Source organism: Thunnus albacares, chromosome 8, assembly GCF_914725855.1.
Source record: "Thunnus albacares chromosome 8, fThuAlb1.1, whole genome shotgun sequence".
NCBI lineage: Eukaryota > Metazoa > Chordata > Actinopteri > Scombriformes > Scombridae > Thunnus > Thunnus albacares.
In genome coordinates this window covers 8,666,320-8,685,163 of record NC_058113.1, presented here as the reverse complement: position 1 = coordinate 8,685,163, position 18,844 = coordinate 8,666,320, and the positions used below count along the sequence as shown (strand labels likewise).

At 39.6% G+C, this 18,844-nt stretch overlaps 2 protein-coding genes across 5 annotated transcripts in view; both read right to left on the bottom strand.

Annotated features, from left to right (window-relative positions):
- Positions 1-429: 429 nt before the first annotated feature.
- zgc:91890 (solute carrier family 52, riboflavin transporter, member 3-B) lies at positions 430-7,662 on the bottom strand. 2 transcript variants are annotated; one of them, XM_044359162.1, is made up of 4 exons: positions 7,535-7,662; positions 2,248-3,325; positions 1,922-2,045; positions 430-1,104 (listed from the first exon to the last, which is right to left on the bottom strand). In XM_044359162.1, exons 2-4 carry the CDS (start codon positions 3,276-3,278, stop codon positions 892-894), a joined length of 1,368 nt encoding a protein of 455 aa, XP_044215097.1. In that variant the 5' UTR covers positions 3,279-3,325; positions 7,535-7,662; the 3' UTR covers positions 430-891. The 2 variants fall into 2 exon arrangements, with proteins under 2 accessions (XP_044215097.1, XP_044215096.1); XM_044359161.1 differs by lacking the exon at positions 7,535-7,662 and adding an exon at positions 5,509-5,799.
- A 1,837-nt stretch (positions 7,663-9,499) lies between these two features.
- The window catches only part of macf1b (microtubule actin crosslinking factor 1b), a 22,060-nt gene continuing 12,715 nt past the window's right edge, over positions 9,500-18,844 (bottom strand). For 2 of the 3 annotated variants that reach the window (XM_044358471.1, XM_044358472.1), the window contains exons 21-40: positions 18,299-18,427; positions 17,979-18,149; positions 17,704-17,859; positions 17,406-17,612; positions 17,150-17,269; positions 16,891-17,060; positions 16,618-16,777; positions 16,193-16,387; positions 15,906-16,031; positions 15,397-15,540; positions 14,984-15,172; positions 14,781-14,895; positions 14,452-14,618; positions 14,147-14,309; positions 13,756-13,910; positions 13,582-13,656; positions 13,174-13,291; positions 12,726-12,871; positions 12,156-12,276; positions 9,500-11,851 (exon numbers count right to left, since the gene is read on the bottom strand). In XM_044358471.1, the coding sequence (XP_044214406.1) occupies positions 11,826-11,851; positions 12,156-12,276; positions 12,726-12,871; positions 13,174-13,291; positions 13,582-13,656; positions 13,756-13,910; positions 14,147-14,309; positions 14,452-14,618; positions 14,781-14,895; positions 14,984-15,172; positions 15,397-15,540; positions 15,906-16,031; positions 16,193-16,387; positions 16,618-16,777; positions 16,891-17,060; positions 17,150-17,269; positions 17,406-17,612; positions 17,704-17,859; positions 17,979-18,149; positions 18,299-18,427 (2,853 nt within the window). In that variant the 3' untranslated portion in view covers positions 9,500-11,825. Of the gene's footprint in view, positions 11,852-12,155; positions 12,277-12,725; positions 12,872-13,173; positions 13,292-13,581; positions 13,657-13,749; positions 13,911-14,146; positions 14,310-14,451; positions 14,619-14,780; positions 14,896-14,983; positions 15,173-15,396; positions 15,541-15,905; positions 16,032-16,192; positions 16,388-16,617; positions 16,778-16,890; positions 17,061-17,149; positions 17,270-17,405; positions 17,613-17,703; positions 17,860-17,978; positions 18,150-18,298; positions 18,428-18,844 lie in introns of those variants that run through there. The other variant, XM_044358473.1, reaches the window with a different exon arrangement.

Here is an 18,844-nt window from a genome sequence, read left to right as displayed (position 1 = left end):
AATGTTAAATAACCATGTGCTCAAAAAAAGCACACATCTTTCTGAGTTTTAAATTAAGGCACATTTTAAAGCCAAAAGTACCATATCATCTTAAAAAAAATAAAATCAGTAACCACTTCTTTCACATTTATGTTAAAGGACCAGTGTGTAAGATTTAGCGGCATCTGGTGGTGAGGTTGCTCCCCTCCTCCTCTGCCAAGCGTGTAGGAGTACCTATGGTGGCCGTGAAACTCATGAAAAACGTGACAAGCCTTCTCTAGAGCCAGTGTTTGGTTTGTCCGTTTTGGGTTACTGTGGAAACATGGCTGTGCAACATGGCGGGCTCTGTGGAAGGGGGACCGCTCCCTATGTAGATATAAAGGTCTCATTCTAAGGCAATGAAAACACAACAATTCTTATTTTCATTGGATTATACAATAATTAAAACATACTTATGAATAATATATTCCATTTCTGCCAAGTCTGTTCTGCTAGATGCCACTAAATTCTACACACTGCACCTTTAACAGTTCAAGTAAAATAGCTTTGACCTCTGAATTGAGATGGAATTGTAATACACTCAGCAGTAAAATATGATTCAGTTCTGGTCCTGTGTGGTGATTGAGACATTGATAATGTTGGTGGAATTTCAGCCTTGTGTGGCACTCACTCCATAAGTCAAATAAATACAGATAGTTGTATAAAACATGAATCTACCATCTGACACTAAGGAGAGCAGACCTATTTAAAAACATCAAGGAGTAATACAGTTGAAGATAAACACCTACGACCTCTCTGAAGTAAGTTTGAATATGTAAAGCTTGACTGCAATGAGTTCAGTGCTACTAAAATGAGTGCAAATCATATTTCACTTTTGTACAGTAATGTTTTACACTTAAACATGTTTACTCACTACATTGGACACTTAGTGTTGCAAGCATCACCTGACTTGAAAAGTCCATAGACACTGACCAATGGGAACATGGATATAGCGCCAACCATGGAGCCCAACTGCACTACTGCTCCGCACCACACAAGGGCACTGTGGCCCTCATCTCTCAGAATCACTCCAATGATGACCTTCACATAGGACAAGGACAGGACAAACAGGATCCAGGCCAGCACCTGCAGCAGACAAAAAGTGAATATTGTATGTTAGACATCCAGTCCTTGTTATGCAGATACCACTAAGACTGCAAAGTGTTGTGGTTTGACCTCAACACATAAGCTTGCTCAGTGGCATTCGATGTTTTTCTATCACGAACAAAGCATTTGTGACACCAAAGGGGGGAAGTTGGCAATGATTACATCAGCAATGAGGAAACATAACTTCATTCAAGGAAATAGGGGGCCGTTGCACCAGATTTGCACATGCAAGCTGTGACCACCAACATGTGATAATTCCTGTATAATTTATTTTGTTATGTTTAACTAATCAAAAGAAACACAATACTTGCGACCCATGCATGACCATGCAAGAGGACAATAGGACTCGCATTATCTGCAATTTGCAAGTGACAGTCATTTGTGAAATGGCACACTGACACCATTTCCAATCTGCATGTAAACGGTGTTCCCATTTTTTTTGTGAAACGGGCCCCAATATAACAGCTTTACTTGAGGGAAATGTCAAAGTGTTCTCTGATATGGCACAAACATGAGCTGGCAAGTTGGCACTATGTTGAACCTTAATCAAGTCAGTTAGTACTGAGTGACTTAATTACAAAACCTGCCAATCACACCACACCCCAAATCATGAGAAATCTTACAAACACCATGTAATTATGACAGTTGGGTTGTACTCTCATTCTTTTACAAGGTGTGGTTTTAGCCCTACTTAAAAGGCAGAACATGTGATCCAAAATTAACTTACATCTAGTAGTATATATCAAAGACTAAATAAAATGTGTTTCATCCCTTTTCATAAGACAAAAATTCTTACTATGACGATGGTTCCAGAGGAACTGTGGACCAGCAGAGGACAGGGACTCAGAGCAGCCATGGCCATGATGTAGGCTCCAAATCCAGTCCCAAACATGGTCAAGAAACCCATGAAGATGAGAGACCTGGAAATAAAGATCCATGTATGAAGGTGAAACTAGATATTTTCAGTTACACTGGACCACTTGGCCTTATAAAACACACTGATATGAGAGTTTAAACGAATGACCTCTACTGATGACCTGTAATAGTTGCATGAATTCTATGTTGTTGGAAGAGATGGATAAAATCTTTTCATAAATGTAAGGCTTCTGTAGTCATAGTCACCTTATCGGTATAAACATGGCGATGAAGCAGGCCACTGGGTTAGCGACAGCTGCCATGGTGGCAGCTAGATGGTACGCCTGGTTCCCATAAGGCAGACAAGAGTAGGACTGCACTGATGGCAGGACTGCGTTGGTCAGAGCATTCACCCACGCCAGCACAACAAAGATGAACACCACCTCGAGGTTGCTGTATGTCCCCGTGCCAAAAGAGCTGCGAGGTTCACTCCTGTCCAAGGGACTGATCATAGGCTTCTGCTCTGGTGTCTGGGCATGTAGAGACAGACCTTGTTCTCTCTTTCCTGGAGCCAGATCACCACTGAAATACAGGTCGTTCTTTCTCTCCCGAGCCACAGCTGGGTGACGGTTGAGTAGGGTGAAGGCTACCAGACACACAACCATCATGGCACTGAGGAACAGGAAAAAGACCTCAGCAGAGAATTTAGCTGGCTGGTAGATGGCTTTTAGCTCAAAACTGCCAGCTATAGTGGAATTGTCAGCTGTTTCATTTAGTGAATCAGACAAAGTGGCATTCTGACAGTGGACTACACCAACACCTTGAATCAGAGCCACCAGTGCAGGCACCAGACCACTGAGACCTTCACCTGCAAAATATGTGGTGAGGTACTGGGGACGCAGTCGCATCATGAAAGGCAGGAAGGTGACGGAGGAGGTGCAGTCCACCACTGAAAGCAGAAAGCTTAACACCAGCAGGGGCAAACTATGCTGGAAGCTCCCTATTGTCACCGTGTGCCTCCAGAAGAAAGCCAGCAGGAATGTAGCGATGATCCCCAACACCACGATGCAGTAGACGACCGGCCGCTCATCCAGCGCTCCTGGGCGGAAGCGGTGCATCAGGGTGATGAAGAGAGGACCTATGTTGGCCATTTGGATGAGGACTGTGAGGTAGGATGGGAGGTACCAGCCCTCTGGGATCTCATTTACGATCAGGGGGAGCTCCACCCACATCCCATTGATGGCCACCCAGGAGCCCATCCCGAACAGACATGCTAACACATGAGTCAGCAGCGACATGATGGAGGTATGAAGGATGTAAATCAGGAAATGTAGATGTATGTAATCTGAAATAGATCATAAACATAAACCAGTATGATTAGTAGAATGTAAAACTTGAAGGACTCTTACAACAATGATAAAAAACGGGAAAAATAAAACAGTTTATTCACAGGAAGTTCAGTTTGAAAAAAGGTTAGATTAGGTTAGGTTAGATTAAGAAGCGGAATACAAGCTATTCAGTTTCATACAGTACAACTATTTAATGAATATGATGTATATTTATTTATTTAGTTTACGTAGTGTGATGTTGCTCAAACCCTTTCATTCCCATGCAGACCAAAAACTGCCTTTTTGTCCTACTTCTATTTATATATGTCTAGAAGTCTCCTCTTATCCTCAAATATGGATGTACTGCATATTTTCTTTTTCAGAATAATCCCAGAATAATGTTTAAATGTTTTACATGAATATTTGAATTCAAGATTCATGTTGGATTATATACATTGTAGGGTAAAGTCCCTGCATGTTAATTGGCCAGGTAGCACCTTCTGGGCGGGCAAACAGAAACTTTAAAAACAGTCTCTTATCTGAGACTCCAGGCTGGCTGCTGGTTTTTCTTGCTTTTATCTTTGTGTTCTTGCTTTCTGCCATGCCGGTTGAAAGCTTGCATTTTGCAAGTCTGAAGATGCGATTAAGAACAATAGGAAGTGACACCTGAAAAGTCTAGAGTCATGAGTTGAGGATCAAGCCTAGGAGAGCATAAACCAGGAGCTCCCTTCCAATGGGAAGTTTTCAAATCCGGACCGGCTGACTCACTCATCATTATAAGATCCAGACTCAAGCTTCTCAGCCCAGCACATCAGACTCCATTTTATGTGAATGGAGTCCATTCTATTCCTACAACATGTAGAATTTAAGTTTGCCAGACAAAAGTGGATTTTACTTTACTTGAATAGTTTTGAAAGCATCATAACCAATAAATTACATAGGAAACTACCCCCAAGAGAGGGACACAACCAAACTTAAACCTAACTTACAAGCAGGTGTTGAAACCAGCTGATTATAGGGCAGATTATTAACAAATTAGTTTGATGTAAATTGGATATAACGAGATTATGTAAATGCTGCCTCAGAGATTTTATATCCTAGGAAGAATACAATTCTCAGAAAAGGTCGTGAATACATTTTTCGAATGCTTTGCAGTGACAAAAGTAACATTTGAAGAAATTACTTAATGGTAAAGCCATTTCAACACAAAAATATTATTAGTATAATTATAAAAAAGTTGGCTAGCTACATTTTTTTGTAAAAGGTTTGTCTGTCTTAAGAAAGGATACTAAAAATACTAGTTAACATGTTTTGGAGATGATGTTTGCTACATCATAACAACAAAAATGATCTACATGAAAAAAAATGTAGTGTCAGAAAATGAAAAAAGCATAGCATAGTTGAATGTCATGTGCCCATGTGGTTGGTATTGACCTTCCTAGTCTCCCCCTCTCCTCTGTGTCTTATTCCATCCCTCTAACATGTACTATCCAGCAAGAGATGCCTGACATTTCACACACTGACACTAAAAGAACCATGTGGTTGTAATATAAACAGACACATAAAAGGGAAACAACTGATGCTGTGAAATAAAACTACATCACAATGGGGATTGTGAAGGATTTTCTCCAATTAAAAACAAAGAAAAAGGAACATTTTATTCATACTATACCAGCATATGTGTTGTTATTGAATAGATTATTGAAACTGTTTTTTTTCTGATTCGTATCAATAGAACAGGGTCAAAGAAAATGTTCACTAGCAAAAAAAAAATAGAAACTCCAAGGATTTGATAGCAATCTATTGGTGTAAGAGGATTACTTGAATTTGTATAACAAGAAGCTTACCAAAATATAACTAATAATAACTAAAATATACTAAAATTAAAATGTCTTGTGTCTAACTATTAAAAAATACAAATTATTATTAGTCATATTCAGAAACAATGAAGAAGTACTGGCAGTGACGTAATTATGGATTTAACTTCCTCTTCCTCTAGTTATAAATCTAAAATCTAAACCTGTACGATCATTCTGCTTCACTTTCATCCCTTTACATGGTAAAGAGAGCAGATGGAGGAACTGTAGTAGAACAAGAAGCAGCTGGGCTGAAAGACTTATGCTCCTGAGATAACCCGGCAGTCAAATAATCTCACTTCCCTCATACATATAACCACACATTCGTGCCAATGTCATCTTACCTTTGTCAGAACACAGGAAGAGACTGCTCTCCTCTCCCGTTTCCTTTCAAAAACATTCACTTCATTGTGATCACAGTTTTCTGTTACATCAGCCGCAAGTGTGTGTGTGTGCGTGTGTGTGTTAGCATTCCCTCCCCCTTTTCTCCTACACACATTATCCACAGGCTCCTATTCTGCTTCCGTGTCTCCACTGCACTTGACAGGGGCGGGACTACACAGGCGCACACGTTCTCTGCTGCCATGACGCTTTGATAAGCTTTCTATTGGAGGGGGGTTTCAAAATCATGCAGCCATGTGCTCTCTGTGCGCCTGGGGGCTCAGCAAAAGGAGGAAAGGGAGGTCTGAGTAATAATAGCTCCTCCTTTTCCCTTTCCCTCCCCCAACCAGTATACGACCTTGGAGTCAGCCCTCATTTAAACTAAACTCACAGGCTGCTCACACAGGATTATGTTCTGGATATTGTAAATACCTCACAAAGTTTCCTTCTGTTCCACTTGTTCCTCTCTGTCCCTGCCTCAGTTATTTCCTGGAAAGCCTCTATTGGCCCATTACTGTGTCGGCAGTTCTTTTGCATACGCCCAGTTGGATGCATTTCTAGTTTCACAATTATCTTTGTTGTGGCCACAGTTACTCAACTGAAAAGACCAGTCTGTCAAGTTCCATCTCCACACATGGCACAGCCATTTAGATTTTCAATTTAAGTCAGCTTAAAGGAAAATACACAACATATGTTAATTGTTTTATGCTAACTCTATGCCAACATGTCTTGTTTTCAGTGTGATGTGATGTAGATTTATACCGTAGATTATAGACATAGATTTTAAATATAGTTTAAGATAACAGCAGGAGCACCAACTCTGCTCAGCCAACAGGATGTGGTGATAGAAGCTGGTTTGCTAAAGTTTTGCAGTGTTTCTAGTTGCCTCCTCCAAACACCTCCTTCAACATGGCCTCCCTATAGCTCAGTAAAAAGGCTGGGTCGTCACTGCTCTGTGCACTATGCATCACTAGGTCAAGAATCACACAGACATGAACCCTCTGCCATCACTCCAGGACCAGATGCTTTCATTACTGAAGTCCAAGGATGCACAGTATGTGAGGAGTCCTGCCTCAAAGAGGTGACCAAGAACCCACCAGAATGAAATATCTGAAAAAGCTTCATACATGGATAGCCATGAAATTTTATTCAGACATTCATTGTCTGTATAAATATTTAATGTATTAGAATGAGTCCTAATGACTTTGGCAATCTCCTGACTTTTCATCTAACGCCGCCACGAGGTTGACAAAATTTGGATTTGAGTGTGAAGTGGATTGCAATAACTGGTGATCCTTTAACTTTTCATTGAGTGCCATAATTTTTTTTTTTGAACAAATAATTCTTAATGTTATTAAACTGCAATAACTTAAGGAGTTAGCAGACACATTCTCAGCAAGTAAATCAGGATGCTCTTCTGCAAGCTCACATGAATCTGTGATAATATTGTCCAGAGAGTCACAGCAGTGCCCTTTTCAAGGTTGTCAGCTAGTACAAACAGGAGGAATTAGTGCTGCCTGGACAAGATTGAGAATGCAGGAGGAACCAAAGCAGACTGCCACAACTAAGTTTATGTTGCCAATTAAATTAAAATAAATCTTACTTACTTATCAATTTAAGGTGTTGTGATGGTATTGTACAATGTCAAATATTTGCCTATAATATTGACTGAAGAAGCATCAAAAATACATTTTGTACAGTGTGGTCTTTACAGAGGTTAATGCTGCTACATCTCATAACACTGGGTTATGTGAGGACATTAACTCGCTGAAGCCAAGCCAAAATCTCTAATACAGTGCAGTGGGAAACCTGCCAGACCTTATTTTGTGCTTCCAAAACTCTAAACTAGATTTTCCATGTGACAAATTTCCTCATGTAACATTATTAGATTGCACAACTCAATACGTAACCTCATAAACCGTCTGAAATTCCTTCAACATTTTAAATTACCTCCATTCATCATTCTAAATTGCCCCAAGTACCACCTACCTGCTTGTGGGAATGGAAGCGCAGAGTCAGTAGTGGTGAGAGATTACACAAGTGTAACGGAAAATATGCCGAGGCTTCCTCTGCTCAGATGGAGACGCTGCGTAACAGGACAGTGGCCTTATGATGTGTCTGAGTATGGAGTATGCATGCACATTGAGTTGAGTGCTTTATACTTTACCAGTCTGGATCTCTGGATTGTTGTCATGTGACTACTGAAGGCTGAGCCAAGGGTCCAGCCTGGGAATCAAAGTCCTCAGCAGCAGGAGTGGGTGGAGGAAGGGAATAAGGGCAGAGGGAGGTGAGAAAGGAGAGAGAGGACGGATGGAGGAAGGGGAGGTTAGAACATTTTGGGGAGAAAGTAAGAGAAAGGAACAGACTGACACCACCACACTACCTGAACATGAGGGTTCTCATTTGGGCAGCAGACAAGTGTGACCAGCTTAACCAACCAGAAGATGACTTTGGACAGCTTTCTGTGCTTTCTGAGTGGGTGTTTGGTCAGGGTCAGTCTGGCTTTTGTTCTGCAAAAATTCCAGCTCAAATGAATGACCCCTGTTGAGCACTAACTTCATTGGCTGGTATTTCAGTTGTGTGCCCCTGCACCCACCTCTGTAGAGACTGTTACTACATGTCCCCTTCCTGAATAACAACAACAAGTCTCATAATAATGTTATGAACCAAATTACTTTTGAAACAATAAATAAAAATCACTGTTGTTTGACAAATACATTTAAACCATGAATCTTTCTTGTTGTGAAATGTTCTTTCCCGTCCCAGAAAAAGCTTCTGGTCAACATAACTAATTCGTACAAGAAAATAATTACTGGTGTTTGATTTGCTTTTTTAAAACTGCCCTCTGTGATGTCTGTGACATGCACTGTCCAGTGTAAGCTGACTGATATTGAGATATATCATAATATTTCTATCTGGCTTGTTTACACATAGAAAGGAAATGTCAGAGGGAATCAGGTTTATTTTGCTATTTCAGTGTCACAATGTCTTTCACAAAAAGATGCAATCAGCCATTATACCATTAATCTTCGGAGATGTGATAAATTATCACAAATTTTGGCCATTGTGTCACAAAACGTTTTAACTCTTTAAGGATGTGTTTTTAGTCTGTAGTTCAACCATAAGAGGAACTTCAAATCGCATTAAAACAAACTTGGTCGGATTTCAAGTATTCATATTATTTATGCATACACTTGTGAGATAATATAGATATATAAATAATATAATTTAGGGCACACAGATAAAATGTGATATACTGTATATTAAACGACATGCACCTAATGACTTTTATGAGTGGTAATATAGTCATCTTGACACATACAGATATACAGTATGTCCAGGGGTGTGAAAATCCAAATCACCAAATACATGTTTACTGTTCAGTTCAAATAATATCTGCTGATTAGATGACCTCTAAACTCTGCTAAACTCAAAAATATTACTTCATATTAAATATGTATTATTGTAAGCCTGTAAGACACCGATGTCTAGTCATAGGACAGAGTTGTCTTGATAAAGCTTGAGGAGACATGGTGAATATTTGCGTAGAAGTACAATACGCTGCTTTCTTTCTCAAAACTGCTGGGCTCATGTTTAAACAAATATGTCTGTGTTTTTGGTACTGCATGTACGCCGCAAGTGAGTCTGAAAGATTCATTTGTTCAGCGTCAGCATGGGGGCAACTTGAGCTGGGGATCCACAGATAAAATTACTGCCATTGAGAATTTATCATTAAATAAGATACTTAACACGAGACAATGTACACCTGACCTTTATCCTCATTCTGTTGTAATAGTGAGTGCTGACGCACCCGTTCAGCTTAATATGCAGATGATTGCAAAGATTACATCATCTTTTACTTCATGTAATGCACTTGAGGTGCATCAATGTAATGTGACTTGATGGTAATCTTTCTCTTCTCAACATCCAGAAACATTCATTTTGTCTTGTTAGTTAGTAGTTCAGAAATACAACAAATAGTTTTATTTTATTACAAAATGATTTTATTTTGTACAAGTGGACATAAAATTATTAGTGACATTCATCTACATTTTCCCTAATTTAGACATCAGAATGAGTGCTGGGTATAGAAACATTTACAGTACAGAAAGATTAGGGTGCATAGCAATAGTGGTGAAATCTGGCTATTATATTTTTTACAATACAGCAAACTGTCAACCTTTTCCAAACATCAACACATTGAGGCCATGAGGAAAAGGTACTTTATCATGTAAAAACATTTAGAATTTTAAAAAAGCCTTTTCACAACTGCATAGACCAAATGCAATTAAGTACATAAGCTACTGTCTTCAAGCTCAGGTAGATCTAGTACAAACTGACACATACAAATACAGTAACTTTACACTCTTGATGACATATTGTGAAGTATTAACTGGTTGACAATGAAACCACAGAATAAAAGCCAGGCACAGTGTTAACACTGAAAGCCTATGCAATAGTAGACTGGTGGTAGAACTACAGTAGCCTCTCTCAGGGAAAATGTATTTCAGTATTTTTTTGCTAAAATTGTGCATCGGTGTCTTCAGGGTCATGAGTATAACTTGGAGGAAACAGATGTGGTTTCATCTATGTTTTTTTTAAACACCTTTGAAAGGAGAGTAATAAAGTTAAGACAGTTGGCAGAATTAAAAATGAGAGATATTCAACATTGAAGGCAGAAAAAACTAAAATATACTGCTTTGGGTAAAAGAGGTTGGGAAGGTAAGATGAGGGGAAAAAAAAGGCAGATCACATAAAATCTGCATTGTTCAACCAGACAATATCACCTCCACCCTCAAGAAACACGAAACGCAAACTAGAATTATAGTTTGTGTTTCAAAAGTAATTCTCTTACTCATGACAACTGCCAAATTTCCCACCTAAAGGTCCAGTGTGTAGACTTTAGTGGCATCTAGTGGAACTCACTGAGCAGAAATGGAATATAATTCATAAGTTTGTTTTAATTAGTGTATAATCACTTGAAAATAAGAATAGTTGTGTTATCTTAGAATGAGCCCTTTATATTTACATAGGGAGTGGGTCCTCTTCCACAGAGCCCCCCATGTTGCTGTTTCTACATTAGCCCAGAATGGACAAACCAAACACTGGCTCTAGAGAGGGCCTTTTGCGTTTTTCACTATAGGTTCTCCTACACACTTGGAAGGCGGTCAGGGAGGGGTATTCAGTTGGTTGCAATATGTAACCACACCACTAGATGCCACTAAACCCTACACACTGGTCCTTTAACTAACGAACGTACTCTGCAGTAGTTGGACACAGAAAAGTGCATTTTTTATGAAAAGAATGTGCTAAAAACAACTTTCTCAGGGAGCGTTATGAAGAAAACAACACATCTACATTTTCACAGTAATGTTCCATAGAAACACATACATCCAAAGGCAAAATCAATCCTGAGAAAATAATCTCTACAAATCAACAATGGCCTGTCAGTGCATTGTTCATTACACAATCTCCAGTGTTTAAAACATCCTTACAATGCAGGACAATAAAATTACATATTTACCTCATAACATGGTGTCAAAAAAGATAAAAGACAAAAACAGTGTGGCCCTGCCAACAATGTCATGTTCATGGAACGAAATAAAAACTAATAATATCACAAAGTTGAAGGACAACATACTTTACCCTCACATACTTATGGTTTTGGTATATATGTTTTTTGGATGCTCAGGGCAGACAGAACAGCATCTACACATTCTGTGTACAAATGTTTTTTAGTTGTAAATTCCCCCCAAATTAGTTACATCACATACTGTAACTACCTATGACAGAGCATTATTGCCTGCTTGGATTCCTAAGAAAGTAAGAAAAGTTATTATATGCTATATATAGCAGTCATTGGTACTATCTGATCCGGCTTGTCTTCAAAACCACAATAGAATCAGAAGCTGTAAAAAAAAATCTGATTTAAGCAAGGTTCTGGCTATCATGCATTAAGTATCCATGCAGAACATCTCAATTCCTACTCTCTACGCAGTCAGATACTACTGTATGAAATGTAACAACAAAAAAAAATCTTTGTCTTGCATCTGGACTGACATCCTCATAGTCCTCATGTTATCTTCACGCAGATTTCTCAAAGCTAAAGACCCTTTAGCATCACCACTGGTGACCTTTTCTGTAATTTTTCTTCAGCGTCTGCTTTTCTGATGTGACTGATGCGTTGTTTTTTTGACCCCTGTGTCGCTGTTTCGAGGCCTCAAGGCTGTGTTTGGGTTAAGCACTGCAGCATACATGTGGTGCTCAGAGGCAGAGGTAATCATGTGGGTAACCTCTCAGCTTCGTCTAGAGGGTGCAAAAGAATGAAAACAAAGGGCGGGGTTAACTCATCATTTCAGTTTGTAACAAGTTTCTATTATTGTGTGTTCTAATACTGTAGCACTTTGAGTTTCACTATGAATGAAAAGTGGGGTAGAAATTAAATGTATTATTATTATTATTATTATTATTATTATTATTATTATTATTATTATTATTATTATTATTATTATTATTATTATTATTATGTTTGTGTATCCAGTAAAACAAGTGTAATCCTGCAGCATGCATTTTTTTAAGTAACTGAGATGAATTAAGTGAACTGGCTGACCTGATGGTGAGGGAAAGTTGCCTTCCCCTGTTGTGACAAACTGTAGATCAGATCCCAAAGCAGCTATGGAGCTCCTGGGACGAATGCAGCGGTCACCTGAGAAACTCCTGCGCAGTAATGCCTAAAGCAAGACAGGTTGAGCTAATTACAGTCAGATGTCTTAATGGTAAAATATTCTAGATTGGTTTTGTAAAGTTGCTACATGTAGTGTTTTGAATTTCACAAAATTTCCAGAAAACTCAATTTGAGGATGTTGCTACTGTCCTTGTATCACTCACTTTACATAGAATTATTAAACATTTTGACCAGTAAAGCTAATGTGAAGATTAAACTTTGCAGTTAGAAGAGTGGAATCAGAATCAAGATGTGCTACTTGTAAATTAAAAGTGATAAAAACACACCGACAAAGGACAGAGTGGAAAAAAAAAGTGAAAATAGCACAGATGCCAGTAGAGGCTGCAAATCTTTAAATGTTTGATATTAAAATGATGTATGTTGCACAGTTGATCTTCATAAGGAAAACAGGATGTTACAGCAGCCAGTTGTTATAAAATACAGTTTATAGCTTGCCTTGCGTGTCATAGGGCTGGTGGGGGCGGAGGCACTGCTGTAGAGGCTGAGGCTTGAGTTGGACCTGCTGACAGTCAAACCCTTGGAACTGCTTCCTGCAGGAGACAAGTACTTCTCCTTGATCTTCAGGTTGGTCCGACCTTTTACTGTTGGTGACACAGCGGGGGAATTTTACAGAACACTGTAAAACCTGTAATTTATAGTAGCCACACCTCTAATAACAGCCAGCAGACACTGTATGTATAAATAATTAAAGTAAGGTTGCAGATAAAAGTCAGTAAAAAATGTAAAAATGTTTTTATAGATGCATCCATCAAGATTATTAGTACATTCTATCGCTGTCGGTCGTGACTACTGAGGGCTTGTCATATTTACAGTAAATAGCTTGATCTTAAAAAAGTGTTAAGTGTGTTATTAAGAACAGTATAGTTAGGTGTATTGTATTGACCTCTGCAGGGATCATTTTTAACCAGGAACTCATCTAGAGCAGTCCAGCCTCCTCCCACCCTGACCATCAGCGTGCTACGCAGGATCCGAACCATCCGCAACTGTTGGGAATCTCCAAACTGCAGAAAACAGACAATACTTTGAGTTTAGGCAGACCTCTCTGTTTTGGCACCTTCACACCACATCTTCAAGACATCACTGATGTTTCCATAATTTTTCTCTGGGGCCTGCTTATTCCAATCACCTAGGTGTTTTTATCCAAACTAACCAGAAATGTGAACCATATCACTTTCTGTGTGAATGTCTACAAGGATTCTGTGAGAATTCTTCCCAAGAAACCGCAAACAGACATCAGGTTTATACAGCAGAAAATATAAAAAGCTGCTTAATGTCTGTAAAAATGACTCACCCTGTATCTATTGGCACTTATTTGCTCCACTTGGAACCTCTTGGGACAGTTACACTGAGACACCTGTCGGCTCACCTAAAGAAGGCAGAATAATCATAATAATAATCAGTGTCATAAAAAGTGTCACAATAAATAAGTCACCCTAATGAATCCTTATGAACTCACTGTTCATACCTCCTCATTGATATGGTCTACATCCAATGTTTTCCTGTAGGGATCTCTGCTTGGATGGAGTGCACTCACAAACTCATAGTAGTCGATGAAGCCGTCGCTGTTCATGTCAAAGATGTTTGCCACCGCATTCATCTCTAGAGAGTTGGTGGGAAATTCTGCAGTGGAGAGATCCCAAGCCAGTGTTAACTTAATTACATAGACATGGCATACTTGGTTTAAAAAAGTGAATATGGGGAACAATATAAATATTATCATAAACACTGAAAATGTATTTATTTCGTTGATGTTAATAATATGAAATTAAAGTTACACCAAACTAATAAGTCATTTCAGATGCTGTCTTTTACATTTCACGATCAAATTGCAAAATGCAACAGCAAGTGAGTCTCACTAGAAGCGAGGACATAGTCGACAAACTCCTTCTGGCTGATGCGTCCATCCTGGTCCCGGTCGATGCTGCGAAACACATCCAAGATCCGAGACTTCAAATGACTGATCCACTGCATGTAACGTTTTCGCCAAATATTGAAGTCAAAGTTTGCAAATTCTTCCATCTGTCCAGAAATTAAAAATATCACAACATTCATGTTAATTAATGCATCAAATTAAGTTTTATGGAAGTAAATTTCAAACAAAACATGTTCTAATGAAACCTCTGTTAAAATTTCTACAGTGACATTTTTAAGGCACAATAACCTCTTTGAGTGTTTGCTGGTGTTGTTCCAGACGGCTTTGTCTCGCTACAGCCAGCAGCCAAAGTTTCTGCCAGCGACTGACCAGCTGACTGAGCTGTGGAGTCTGGGGGTCAAGGTGCTCCAGAGGAATCGGTGCAGCAGGCTGCAGCTTCAGAGTGCTCCTCCTCTCTGAATGGACAAACATTGGAATCTGGGATCAGCTCAGTCAAGTGATTCTGCTGCACATCATCAGCAGTGGGCCAGTCATCAAGCTGTCAGTTCTTATAATACAATAATGTTTTTTTCACAACATAAACTATATTGTTAACAGCATTGTCCATGGTGGCTTACTTGTGAGTGGCCGTTTGCTGGGGGAAATCTGCTGTTTAGAAATGCTTTTGTGTTTGCAGGATTTTGTAGCATGCTCAACCTCTGGGAACTTTTTATTCAACTCCTCCATGAATACCTGCAGAGAGGAATGATCAGTGTTAGCGTGACATGTAAACCCACACATTCTTAGAGCACAGTAAGATTCTGTTGTAGAGAAATTGTACCCTGTGCTGCTCAATGAGTTCTTGGTTCTGCTCCATAGTCTCAGGCAGTGGCTCTTGGTCTCTGAGGTCGAGGGCTTCCTCTGCAGAGGAGATCCAGTCCAACAACCTCTGGACTTCCTCTCTCTCTGCCTCCAGTGCTGACAAGCTGGTCTGGATCTTCTGGCCCTGCTGCTGGGCCCATGTCTGAACCTAACTCAGAAAACAGCAGGGAGCAGGAGGAAATTACACCTCACTGTTTTACAGTTTATAAATTGATAAAGCTATTGAAACAATGTCTCACAGTCTTATACTTTTTCCATTTACCTAACTTATGGCAACTATCAGTTTCCTAAATATTTTTTTTTATGAAGTATCTAGTCCCTAGTGAAAACAATATTTAGTATTGTTTATTATGCAGTCACAAAAGCACTCACCTCCTCATAGCGGGTCTTGGTGACACTCATCCAAGATTTGAGTGTGATTATGGAATCTGGGTGACAAGAGGCCAGGATCTCTTCACCCAGACACCGGATGTTCTGTAACTCCACCACCTGAGCCTGCAAGGCAGCCATTGACTCCTACGGAGAGGCAGAGAAAGGATTTATTCAGCCTTTTGTTTCTAACACAAATAATATCATGTATGATGATGCTTGGCATGAAAATAAAATGTAGCTCATTATTTATTAATTTTTATGGGTGTTTTAAAAGGGTTTGTGGTTAAAAAACAATGTAGCCTAATGGTAGAGTGAATTGGTTGAAAGGGTTCAAGCATGAGGGTCAGCAAATATCCAGCCTGCCTTACTGCCCTTGAGTCAGATACTGAATCCTTATCAGCCCCAGGATGTTGTTCTGTAACCCTGACCTGTGACCTCCATGGAAGCAGATAAGATGAGGAAAAATGAATTTCCCCATAGGGAGTGATAAAGTATCATGTTATACTGACCTCGTGTTGTTTGCGGAAGGCAAGCAAACCTTCCTCCTCCTCTGGTATGACCCCATATTTCAATATTCTCTCTGCCTCAGTGAGGCGCTCCATGAAAGAGTGGACAAGACCATCAAACTTCTCAGCCTAACAAGAACGAAGACAAAGATAAGGGTTAAGTAAGGGTTAATGTTACTTTTATTAATGGCCAGTTATCAGCCAATGTGTATTTGACAGCTTAATCCAAAAATGTCAGAATTTAAGTTAAACTATACATTTTGTTATGTCCTATTATTTGTGAGAATTACCTGCTGAAGTGCAACCTCCAGTCTGTCCTGTTTGCTGACTGACAGCTTGCACACTGCCTCCCAGCGGCCCTCCAGTTCATCCATCTGCTCCTGCAGCCAGTGAGCATCAGCTGTGCTACTCCTGGTCAGATCCCTCACAGAGCGCTTCAGGGTCCTAATGCACCCGGCTCGCTTCCCCAGCTCCTTTTGGAATGCCTAAGAGAAAGAAAACATCCTGAGAACCTGCCCTTAACTGATAGCACTGTGAAGAAACTGCTACAAAAATATATACACACACACATACATCTACACATATTTCTTTATTGCAGATATTAATTACTGTATATGCAGAAGCTGTAGAATTTATGGTATACAGTATGTATGTGGTATGTGTTCAACATTGTGAATTATCAGGGCAAAAAAGTCAAAATTCATGATGGGTATACCTTGTGTTTGTCAATCAGATTGTTGACCATGTCCTTGTCTCCACTGACAGGAACATCCTCAGCTAGTTGTGGCTCTGCCCTATACAACCAGTCATTCAGGGCCTGGAGAGCATCGGTGAATCTGCCTGAGAAGAGCAATGCTTCCTCTAGCTTATGTTGTCTGCAAAAAGAAAAACAGAACAAGAAATTGGGTACATTCTCAAAATAAGGATTTTCTTTTACATTTGGTAGAAATTTGAATGTGCACCTGCCAACACTAATAGAGCTCCATACCTCTCCATAGACTTGCCACTGATTGTGTCCCATGTGTCTTTGAGTTCAGCAAGGAGGTTTTCCACATGCTGTCTGTCGTGGCTGGTTTGAGCTCTTTCATGAAGGCTGCGGCCACTCTTCAGCGTGGCCTCGTACATGGGCCGCTTTGATCTCAGCAGTTTCTGGAACTCCTAATTACAAAACGAGTGATCAGCATCTGAGGCATTCACAAACATATAGCGTATAATGTAAGTTCTAGTTATTGCGATGCCTACTGCACCTTCTGCTCAGTCAGTTGCTGTTTAATCTCCTCGTGGGACACTGCAATCTCTTTATGTGTGTCTAATGTTTGTTCTACCTCCGTCATCCAGTCCACTAGTAGGCGCCAAGATTCATTAAACTGAAATATGAGAAATAAAGACAGACATTATGCAAAAGTTTATCTGAGAGGCACAAGTCACAACTGAAGTACATGTACAGTTTGAAAAGGATGGTGAAGGTCATCCATTTAGATTGGAGATGATATAGTTTTATACCTGTTTGGCGTTCTTTTTGACCTCCTCCAGCATCCTGCCTCTTTCTGAAGTGCGTTGCTGTAGCTTTTTGTAGCGATCCTGGACTGTCATGATTAGGTTATGAATAACATCACAGTCTTCCTTCCTGCTCAGTTCTGTTAGTCTACAGCCTGCATTTTCCACAGTTATCTTCTTCTCACCGTAAACGTTCACCTCATTCACCAGTGTCTGTACAAATAAAGTATTTAATGAATCAAAAATAAATACTTCCAAATGTTCTGGCAGAAAAAGAGACTACAACAGGTATAACAAGACCTACTCTGTGATCCTGCAGCTGAGTACAAACTGTGTCCAGAACGAAGCTGGGAGCAGGAAGAAGTCCAATTGACTCCTCACACTTAGTCATCTTAGTGAGTAGTTCCTGGACATTGCTGTGGAACTCCTTGGCCAGACTCAATCCTTTGGTAAGCTTTGCCTATGGAAACAGTATGTCACGCTGGTATAATAATTTACTGTATTCACAACAAAAACAGGCTGGAACTAAAAACAAACTTAACAGAGGTAACACATGACGATTATGAAGAGTTAAATAACCTTTCGCTCCTGGACTTTGCTGTAAACAGATGCCCATTTCTGTTCAAGAATAGACATGCTGTGTTCAGTGCTCGAGCCCCGCACAACATTGCTTCTTTCCAGCATCCTGTGGATGGCATTCTTCACATCTGTGTAGGCGTGGAGCTTTGACTCCATCTCATTGCACAACTCCTATCATGGGCGAGGAGAGTCAGGAAAATTGGTTCATAGGGAGGATATAATTTTTAAATGGGATAAAATTGTTACATTTCTTGTGTGACTTTTTGATGTTTACAGTTAAGTCTACAGTTAAGTCTAAGTCTAAGTCTGATCAGTCTCACCAAGTGTGCGTTGAGCCTTTCAGCGGCAGAGTCTGGCATACCCCACATGGTTTTGAAGGACGAGAGTCTCAGGTCTGTGCTCTCCAGCCACTGCAGAAGGTCCTGAATCTCCATTGTAACATCTTGCACCTGCATTAAAAAAACAACAGAATGAATATAAAATCTGCTGTGATGACAAATGTGTCAGTTCACTACAACCTCAGTTATGGGAAAAATTATATCTTTTAACATAATTTGCCATTAAACTTTTTATCATATTTTATTTGTGCAGAAGTGGAGCAGTGACTGGATATTGACAAAATATTATTTGGTAATTATAATACATTGTTAGTTATAGATATGTAAGACATGTTTTTTAAATTCTTTTGCCAAATATTTTTGCAATTCCCGTCCTTGGATTCACTATCCAATAGATTTAAAACCGTGTTCAACCAACTATCCAATGACATTTGTACATCTATTCTAGATTGACTTTGTACTGTATGTATTTGCCCATTTTGACTCTGATGAAGACACATTAGGGTCAAAATTGGACTGCAAATTAAT